At 39.8% G+C, this 9,728-nt stretch overlaps 2 protein-coding genes and 1 long non-coding RNA gene across 7 annotated transcripts in view; 1 reads left to right on the forward strand and 2 right to left on the reverse strand.

Moving 5' to 3' along the window:
- The window catches only part of LOC120807367, a 245,226-nt gene that overhangs the window by 116,778 nt on the left and 118,720 nt on the right, over positions 1-9,728 (reverse strand). The window lies entirely within an intron of this gene.
- Positions 3,000-5,177, reverse strand: nudt2 (nudix (nucleoside diphosphate linked moiety X)-type motif 2). Its single transcript, XM_040159321.1, has 3 exons — positions 5,082-5,177; positions 3,854-3,984; positions 3,000-3,706 (listed from the first exon to the last, which is right to left on the reverse strand). Exons 2-3 carry the CDS (start codon positions 3,978-3,980, stop codon positions 3,384-3,386), a joined length of 450 nt encoding a protein of 149 aa, XP_040015255.1. The 5' UTR covers positions 3,981-3,984; positions 5,082-5,177; the 3' UTR covers positions 3,000-3,383.
- rfesd (Rieske (Fe-S) domain containing) lies at positions 4,694-8,264 on the forward strand. 5 transcript variants are annotated; one of them, XM_040159315.1, is made up of 5 exons: positions 4,694-4,750; positions 5,748-5,918; positions 6,754-6,924; positions 7,303-7,337; positions 7,636-8,264. In XM_040159315.1, exons 2-5 carry the CDS (start codon positions 5,834-5,836, stop codon positions 7,921-7,923), a joined length of 579 nt encoding a protein of 192 aa, XP_040015249.1. In that variant the 5' UTR covers positions 4,694-4,750; positions 5,748-5,833; the 3' UTR covers positions 7,924-8,264. The 5 variants fall into 5 exon arrangements, with proteins under 5 accessions (XP_040015249.1, XP_040015254.1, XP_040015252.1 ...); XM_040159316.1 differs by lacking the exon at positions 4,694-4,750 and adding an exon at positions 5,207-5,308; XM_040159320.1 differs by lacking the exon at positions 5,748-5,918 and having other exon boundaries at positions 4,726-4,750.

The following is a 9,728-nucleotide window of genomic DNA, read 5'->3' on the forward strand; positions in this document are numbered from 1 at the left end:
TTATGATAGCAATTCGACGATCAGTTTATAGCTCTTCAGTATTAGAATCCTCTACTTTTTTACTTAAATGTATGCCTTGTTATTATAATAAGTGCAGGCGGAGAAAAGCTGAGGAGGCCTATTGAGGGAGGAGAGCCACCAGCTATGATTATCTCTGAGGGAAGAGGAAAATTCCAAAACTCAACCTAAGAAATGACTCGCTAAAAAGGACCGCAGTCTAAGATGTTGAGATGTTATTCCATACACACTGTTAACATACAAAAGACTGAAAGAAATCATGTAGTTCATTTAATCTGTGTGTGTGAGCATGTGTGTGCACAAGTGTGTATTTTTTGAAGTGTGGGTCAACACTGCGAGGTCCTCGTGAGGCCCTCACATAGTCACACATTTAATGGACTGAACTGTCCACACCTATTGATGTTAATGTTTCTTCTTTGATTTTATTTCATTTTTTTTCCCTCAACATTTTGTGTTTGTGAGGATGCAAATGTCACTCATAAAGTTTCTATTGTAAAAAAAAAACAAAAAAACATTGTTGGGTTTGTTTGCAAATTATCGCTTTCGTATCTGTTGCTAAGCCCATATGTCACTGAAAACAGACAACACAGCAAGCTGGTTTTTGAAGTAAAATTGGGAGTGATGTGCAAATGGAGGCGTACAGTTATTGTGGTTAAGTTGGAAAATCATTAAAATAAAACAGTATGTCATTGAAACCTGCTGAAAGGTTTTCACCTTATTTCGCCATTGGTCGCCTCTGGTCACTACTACATGCTACAAAGGATTGTTAGTGTTTTGTTGTAAATGTATTAGTTTAAAGCTTGGTTCACCAAAATTAATGGAAAACTTGAAGCCCTTGTGCTATCTGTTCATAGATATGTCTCTCTGAGATGTCTGCCTCCAGTCCAATACAATTGAGTTGATGGAATGTTATTTTTCCTGCACATTGTGTTGCAGATATTACATTTAGAAATCCTACGGCTACATGTGTTTCCAAAAATAATGCCCTTGTTGCTGTGGATAATCCATAGATCTCAGTGTGAACAGTTTTTATTTGGAACTACTTTCTGCTGAAAAAATAGTACCTATGAAACCTGCTGACAGTGCGACGTTGTTTCTGGAAAGTCACGTTGCTGCTGAATTTTTTAGAATAAAAAATTTAAATAAAAAAAATTCCATTCTCCTACGTTGTGCTGAAGTGTAACAAGAAACCTCAGAAAATCTCTATCTAATTTCCTGCACATATTGAACCAAAACTATCTACATCACTAAATACTAGTGGCAAGGAAGCAGGTGTTTCATAATTTTGGTGAAACGACCCTTTAAAACCCTGTAATGGCCAAATTTATGCAACATCACGGTCCATAATTGCACCTGATTTAAAATTAATTATGAGAGTGAATACATGGAGCTGGCGTTCGAAGATAGTCCATACCTTATAGTAAGATGACACAAAAACTACCAATTGCACATTAAATGTGTAAGCATGAAGAGAACTGGTAATTTCAATTCAGAACAATTGTCTTTTATCATGGAGAGAGCAACGTTTATGCTCTACCAGGCATGAAATTAATTACTGGTTCAATGATGCCCCGATGAGTCTTAAAGAAATATTCCAGCTTTTGCTCCGCAGTTTTAGTTTGTAGCGTATGCATCTCGTGAAAGTCAAATGACACAGGTCACCCTCGGAAATTTCACTGAGCTCCACTTACTGTGTTTCCTCTGTCCTTAAAATAGCCAGAATTAAAATGGCAGTTAATTGAAGTGAGCAATTCCGTTCTGCTTTATGTGCTGAAAGAGCCCATTTGTTTCTAATTACTCTTATTTCATCCCTTCAGCAGAGGCTATTAGTGTAATGCTGCAGAGTGAAGTCCAGAGCAGAACATGTACCTGTGTACAGTACAATGTGACACTACCGCTGACTGCTAGGGTCGAGGTTGCATGTCCCACTTGAATTTTACCATTTGCTTGTAAGAGAACACGCACTTTGGGAAAAGTTTTGTGTGTGCTACTTCCGGCTTTTTAGGTTTACGCTGTGTTGATAAAGTATAACCTGATTTCAAAGGACTGCTACATTGTTGTCCAATATGAGGTTGAGCTGACTGGATAAAAAAAGATATCAAGTATTATTATTTTGCCCAGATCGTCAGCAGTTACCATGCTGTCTATACATCAAACCACTGCTCAATCACCTCATCTCAGAATGAGAACGGGACGCCGATATTTCAAATGACTATTCCTTTCCTTTGGTCACTTGGTTTTTCACAGTAGAAAAGAATAGCTGAACTATAGTAGTGATGGGGCAATACTGCTTGATTGCAAATGGTTTCATTACAAAGTGCTACATGATATATAGTGCAGTATATCATCCCAAACAAATATGGTTATCCCGACGCTCATCGTTTGAGATCGTTTTATGATGATGAGTAAATTCAACTAGAATCATTATATAATAATAGTCTCTCTCAAATTATATGACTATAATTTCTAACATAATAAAATTATATCTGCCATTGGCCTCTAATTTCTTAGAAACTGAGAGCTGGAAGGAAAAAAGCCTGAAAGCTGCCACTGAAGTCATAGGTCATCTACAGTGGATTGCTACAGCCTGCAGTGTGGTTGAGCCTAAGGAAGCAAATGTACAGCATTGTGAAAAAAATGTTGTTTCTGTCCCCACCCTGTGGTATCCAGTTACCTTTTCACTTGAGCTATTCTACTAACATTATTTTTACTCCCGTATTGGACACTGGTATCTGTTCTATTTCTGAGTGTAAGATCCCCTTTTACCTATACACCCTTTTTATATACCCGTTTTTTACCTGTATTTTGGTAGAATTAAAGAAGCATGTAGGACAAAACTTATACTTATTTTTGCCAAATTTGATTTAAACTACAGACAGAAAAAACAGTATTACCACATAAAACATATCCCCAGCTTTAAGTTTGTGCTGTTTTACTGACTTCTAGTGGGACTAATGGTGCCTCCTTAATTTAGTTTCAGGTTTGTGTTCCACATGTGTATTTCACTTTATTCACATTCAAATCAGCAACATTTATGTATTTAATCCCATTACACGTGACTAATACGACACAGATAATAATGTTTCTGTGCAGTTACAAAGATCATATCAGTAATCCGGTTTTCAACCGTTGATTCATTTCCTCCCTGCTCAACTTTGTTTTGAAAGAAGGAAATCGACTGTGTCTTCACCTAAGACTGCACAGTAGAGATAAAGTATTTAAACAAAGACAAACAGTAAAAGCAGAAAGAGTCAACATCATTATAATTCACACTGGATGCAAAAATAAGGTAGGTACTCGCATGCCAGTTGACAGTTATATCCCATCTTGAACCATCTCCTCTGTATAGTCTAAATCCTGCCTCATCATTCTTTGTCCTGCTGAGCCTGTAAGTGTCTGTGTGCTGCTCTCAGTGTGTCCTGCAGATCTTTGTACCGGGCCAGAGTGCAGGCCTCCTCCAGCTGGGCCCAGCGGTAGTCCTGGTGCTCGTCAGATAAAGTCACTGCTGTCCCTGGGTCTCTCAGCTCTGCCAGCCAGTACAGCACCTCCTTGGCTTTGCCTCGCACTTCATAGTGCAGCGCCTGCACGAAGCCGTCGATCACCCGCAGGTGCTCTGCCCCCAGCCCCGCCTCCTCCTTGGTCTCTCTCAGAGCCGTGGTGAGGTCATCCTCACCTGGGTCCACATGACCTGATAGTGAACAGGTTAGACTTATCGGGCACAAAGAACATTTAATGCTATTGATGTATAAATTCTATAAGAACAGTATATAGCTCATTAATATCTGTCATCAACTACATGATAAATGTACTGTTGTACTGCTGAAGTTGTAACCACCTTTGGGTGGGGTCCAGTGGTGTTCCCCGTAAGAGGTCTGCAGGAGGAGGTACTCGATGTTACCTGATGGGGGAATACAACTGGCTAGACGTCGAAACACAATAAAGCCACAAGCCCGCAGCGCCATCTCCCTATTTAACAAATGTTGCACACAAACAAATTTTGCATTACGTTGTGTTCCAGATTTCCAGGAGACAAAAGATTGTAGTGTGTCAGGAAAAGACGCCTTTAATGCACATGAATCCTTTAAACCTGAAGTCAGATTTCAACTGCGGAAACAAAGAGAAATTCAATCTCAAGACAAGTTTCTTAAGGCTTTGAATTCAAGCATCTTTTTGGGGGAAATCTTTAAAAAATAATGTTAAGTTAAGGGGTAATTTTGTGTCTTTTTTATTACTTTTTTTGGGTTTGTTTCTACATGATGGCTAGACATGCAAAAATGTTCTGCAAGATGTTATGCAAATAACATATTGCAAATAACAAATAGAATGTTATTTAAAAGTGTAAGTGGCAGATTATGTTAATGTGACATGTATGATGCACTGGTTGGTTGTTCATTAAAAGTATGTGTTTATGGAGACCTATACATGTTTTATTACTTCTTGTTGACCTCACTAGAGGTTTAATATTTAATTGAATCTTTCATGTGAAATTTTGAAGGTTTTTTTTTAATTCCTGAAATATCCAGTAGAACCGAGGGTGCAGCGAAAGAGGACAAGTTACTGTAGTGGACAATAACACCAGCTCCTTTGGATTCAAACAGGCTAAAACTGCTGAGTGCAGACTTTCCAGTTCAAATCCAGCATACTGGCCTGATTTAAGCTTTTGTCTGGTGAATTAACGAACCAAAGTCCAGCAGTGAGCCGGAGCCGGAGCCTAGCAAACAAAAATTCGTTGGTAAATGTTACAATACAAGGTTACTATTGAGGGGTCAAACGCTACCAGACTTTTATTATCCTTATCATATTCATGGCCATAATGCTATGTATCCGAATAGATGGAAATGAAAATGTCTCCTAGGTCTCGATGAAACTCGAGCACGTTAGCTAGCTTTACTTGGATGCTTGCACAAAAAGTAAAGCGACTGGACTTGCTCGGTTCGTTACAGTGCCTATTCTCACTGCGCATGTTTTTTACAGAACATGTTCGCTGTTCTGCCCTTCGCGCACAAAGACTGCCTGCTCAACCGATATTTAGCTACTTATCCTCAAAAATGCCAGCAACTCACGGTCTGTTCACTGTGGCAGGGATTGACTGGTCCCAGTTTGTTTCACACCGGCTGAGAGCACAGCGGAGCACGGCGGTGTACTGAGAAATGGGTCCGGCCCCCTTCGAAGACGAACAGTTCCGCTTTGTAAAATTGCGGTGATAGTAGTAGTAGCAATACAATCAAAAAGATTTGCTCAGATGCCGTAATGAGTAAAAGTACACATTATTCAGAATGGCGATATTCAGGTAGATTCTTCTTCTTATTGTTGTTGTTGTATTTGTATGTAAAAGTAACTACTAACTATAGAAGTACTGCAAATAAAAAGTAAAATGAAAAACATTTCCCTGTAAAATGTAGTGGAGTAGACGTATAAAGTAGCAGAAAATGGAAATACCCAAGTACAGTACCACAAAACTGTACTTAGGTAGAGTGCTGGAGTAAATGTAAAGGGTTACTCTGTTACTTGGGTACTACAACTGGAGATGATGATAGTGATGAGAATTAGAATATTTTAGGGGCATTACAGGTGAACTGATAAGACTAAAATGCCCTAATAAATAATAATATGTATATTTCAATAATTATATTGAAATTGAGAAATTTGTCCCTTTGGAAACCTCTCCCACCGACAGGTTAAACAAATGGTTTTATGAAAAATGTATGCGTTTCTTTACAATCAAATAGCTGTTGTTCGTGTTGGAGTCAGATAAGAAATGTCCCCAGAGTAGAGAGGGTCAACTGAAGACAGCTTGTGTCTGAAGATAATAGAGATGGGCCCCCTTCCCGCACAACCCTGGGCTCTCAGCAGTACAGTCGTTCAGCTTGACGGAGGAGACACTGCTGCTGAGTTTCAAGGTAAAGCCCACGAACATGTGTGTTGTTATTTTCAAGCAAAGACCAAAAATATATATACATAGATATATACGGAGACGGAGGGACCAACAAAAAAACAGACAGATGTGCAGGTAGATAGAGAGGATGCATAAACAGAAAACACTTTTGAGGTCATTGTACAAATTTAACCTGCGGACCTTAAGGGCTCACTTGAGGAAAATGGATTGTTTTGTTGTCATAAATAATTATTTTGCTGTTCCTTCCTTCGTATCATGGAGCTGTCTGTGGTCTGGCCAGAGGCTTCAGGACATGTGACTTTTGCTGCTACTGCTACTGTGCTTACTCAGCCTGCACTGAAGTGCTCAGCTCATTTTACCCACAGCTGAAAAATTAAAGGATAAACCTGAAAAAAGAGTTGAGAAACAGGATGAGAATGATGGATCAGGCTTCTTTTAGTCTTTGAGAGCAATTCATATCTTAACCTAGTGATGATGAGACTGATATTAGGGATTGAAATTGCAGGTCTGAGTGTGATTGGAGTAGAGCTGACCAGTGCCAAGAAATGTCCTTGCTTGGATTCTTGAGGCCGAATGTTCTGGAGGTGTTGTGGATTTAATTTAAGATGACAACTGTGATGGGAGATTCCAACACAATAATCCCAGGCACAAATCTGAAAGCCTCATTTTTGGTTTGTAGTTAAGGTTTCAGTGGAAGTTCTCACCAAGAAATACAGCATAGTTGTTTTGCAGCACAGATGACATCGATTGCAGGATAGCTACAATTTGTTAATGAAAAATAACTTGCTTCTCTATGATAAATACTAAGTTGTGATATTTCCCGCTTGCCTTCTAAACAGCTTTTGACAGAGCCATGGAGGAGAAAGAGCAGTCGATAGGAGGGCCTCATTTTGTGGGGAAAAAAGATGAGCTGATTGAAGCAAAGCGCTCTTTCAAAACACTGGAGGGTCGGGATATCCTGATCATCTACCATCAGGGAGTCTTCTATGCTATGGACTCTTACTGTTATCGTGAGTAGAGTTCTTCCAGGGCTGAACTCAAAACACCTGCTATTTATCAGAGACAAAAAGTGTGACCATTATGCTTTAGTTTCACCTAAAATCTGATAATATATGACAAGTATATTACCGGCAATTAAACTCTGTTTCACAGACTGAGATCAAGAGTTTTGCTGGCAAATGCATACCTTTAGTGAACCACTTCACATATAATTTGCTGCTAATAGAAATCTTGTCATGGGACATTTAACGCTGGGCTGCCTCACATTGTTATCCACTGGACAAATTTAGCTCAAATCACATCGAAGTATGTCCAGTCAGCGAAATGTTGGTGTGCTAGGAATCTGTTTGCTTATTCTGCAATACACTGATCCTCTATCTTCCTAACAGATGCTGGGGGAATGCTACAGAATGGCGACATCGAGGTGAGGTTTACATTTGACTTAAGAGATTTGAGGTTGCTTTTTGTCTGACCCAGTAGAAAGAAGCTAAAATGCCATTTAGGTTAAAGTGCTGGACTGCATTCCTGCTTTCAAAGACTATTCCATCTGCATTTAAAATCCTTCAGGGCAGCTAATGAGCTAAGGCCTGGAGGAATACTATAATTAATTATAGTAATTAATAAATTTAATATACTAATATGAAAACGCCACAGGGTTTAAATGTCCTTCACTTATCCCACATGCGGTTGTTTACCTGCTTTCTTTCAACACACACACACAGGAAATTGACGGCAAGATGTGCATAATTTGTCCAACGCACAAGTACAAGATCTCTCTAGCCAAAGGGGAGTGCTTATACAAGGGCATCAACCCCAGGGAAAAGCTGCCTGTGCCTAGATGGTACTCCAAGGGTGTGAAGCAGCGGATCCACACGGTCACTGAGACCAAGGGGGACGTCTACGTCAAGCTCTCTGAAGAAACGAGCTGGATCGAGTCAGACTACTACCAGGGAGAAAAGGGCAAGGTGGAAAGGGCCAAAGCGGAGGCTGCTGAGAAGAAAACATCTTGATAGTGACACGGATGGATGCAGATAGCATCTCTGTAGTCTCTTTTTTTCTCCACTGGTCTCCTCTAAATGAATGCACGATGACTATGTGGAGAGGATGTCAGATAGTTAATGACATGCGCTTAGTGCTCCACTTCAAGTAATTAGTTGGGCTTGCATGGCCTTAAAATGGGTCTTGTTGTTAATGAGTTTGTGAGTATTTAGAATTTTAAATTGCTTCATTTGTGGCTTCTTAGTTGTTTACAGACATGATATTGAAATGTTTTCCTAGAAAGTCGGGTCGCATAATTCCATATTAAGTGGACATTTCCTTCTCAAAACCACCATGTAGCTCACTAAATAAACTTTTTTTTTATGGATGAATTTTGATTTGTGATTCTGTGTTTTCAAAGTGGGAAGTGGTACGAGGTAGCTAGATGCTGGTGTAACCCTGTGCATTCCAATTGGCTACTCCTCGTCTATTATGCATAAAGTGAATGAATCAATAAGATAAAAAGGTTTATACCGATCCGTCGTTCATGTAAAATATAAAGATCAGGCCACAATAGTGGCCACTTTTTCGGAATTCCATGTCTGCTTATTGAATCGGATAATATCAGGGAGCCTGAATATCTGTCCACAGGTTGTACAGGTTCAAGCATTTGGGATTTGTGTGTTGTGACATGTTTCTTGTCCAATGGAAAGAATTCCTCCAGCGACTGGAAAAAAAAAGAAAAAAAGAAAAAAAAGAACCTTGCTGAGGAAAACGAACACATCCCTGAGGTTGTTAAAAGTTGTGTTGACAGCAGCCGGGGTTACATTAGTATTGGTAGGCAGATTGTGTTTACCTTTGAACATAGCCAGGCTAGATTTCTATGCTAACCAAGGTAAACCGGCTGCTGGCTCCAGCTTCACATTGAGCAGAGAGATGAGATGAGAGTGGTGTCAATCTTCTCATCTAACTCTCGGAAAGAAAGCGCATACGTGTATTCCCCGAAATGTCAAACTATTCCTTTAATGTTGATGACGCCACCAGCATCTCTAACCCTGACTTTGTCTCGTTTTGCTGTGCCCTGATTTTAATACAGCATTGTGAAACTTAGGCAATTTGGCACTGCCCTTCAATAAAATGATGGGACTTACAAGAAACAGACTGAAAAAAAACCTGATCAAAATTTGCAAAGCAGCGTGCGGAGATACAGTGACTTTTAGTTTTAGTCAGCAGGGGTCAAGCTCTAGAAAACGCTGCCTCCTAAAATTCCCATAATGCATCTTGATAGCGTCTTCCTGCCTGGAAAACACCCGTGTCTTCCAAACGCCACACTCCCAGTGCCCAGCGGGCTGTCTGTTAAAAGTTTAAAGCCTTCAGCCCAGTGCAACAAAATAACCCCGATGATGTCACCAGGGTCATTCTCTCAGCTATCAGAAAGCTGCTGCCGGAGCCACAGCCGCCTTTCGTAGGCTGAGCAGTACTGCTCATGATCAGTCAACTTCTAAGATGGCTAGATCCAAACATTTCGTTCAGCCAGAGACATGCAAAATGACCCAAGCCAGGGATGATGATGATGATGATGATGATTGTTATTATCATTAATGGTATGATATGTTAAAATACTCAAATTGAACACATCTGTCATACAAGTTATATAATATTACAAAAACACAAGGGTGAGGTTGCTTCTGTGAAAAGAGCTTAATCATAATTTATTGCATAGCTTTCCTATAACTAACCGTGCAGTTCAAAAGAACTGGGTTATATCGTTCCAAACCATTTGATGTAAAGGGTCTTGTCACATTCAGATCATTTCTCTGTTTCTGTACTAACAGTG

This window comes from Xiphias gladius, chromosome 21 (assembly GCF_016859285.1).
Source record: "Xiphias gladius isolate SHS-SW01 ecotype Sanya breed wild chromosome 21, ASM1685928v1, whole genome shotgun sequence".
Lineage (NCBI taxonomy): Eukaryota > Metazoa > Chordata > Actinopteri > Istiophoriformes > Xiphiidae > Xiphias > Xiphias gladius.

Bases quoted from the DNA above. Each gene is read 5' to 3' on its own strand.
- nudt2 (XM_040159321.1), bottom strand. From the start codon at position 3,980: ATGGCGCTGCGGGCTTGTGGCTTTATTGTGTTTCGACGTCTAGCCAGT. The intron at 3,707-3,853 runs GTGGTTACAACT...GTTCACTATCAG, and splicing joins CCACTGGACCCCACCCAAAG to GTCATGTGGACCCAGGTGAG.
- rfesd (XM_040159315.1), top strand. From the start codon at position 5,834: ATGGGCCCCCTTCCCGCACAACCCTGGGCTCTCAGCAGTACAGTCGTT. The intron at 5,919-6,753 runs GTAAAGCCCACG...CCTTCTAAACAG, and splicing joins CACTGCTGCTGAGTTTCAAG to CTTTTGACAGAGCCATGGAG. The intron at 6,925-7,302 runs GTGAGTAGAGTT...TCTTCCTAACAG, and splicing joins TATGGACTCTTACTGTTATC to ATGCTGGGGGAATGCTACAG.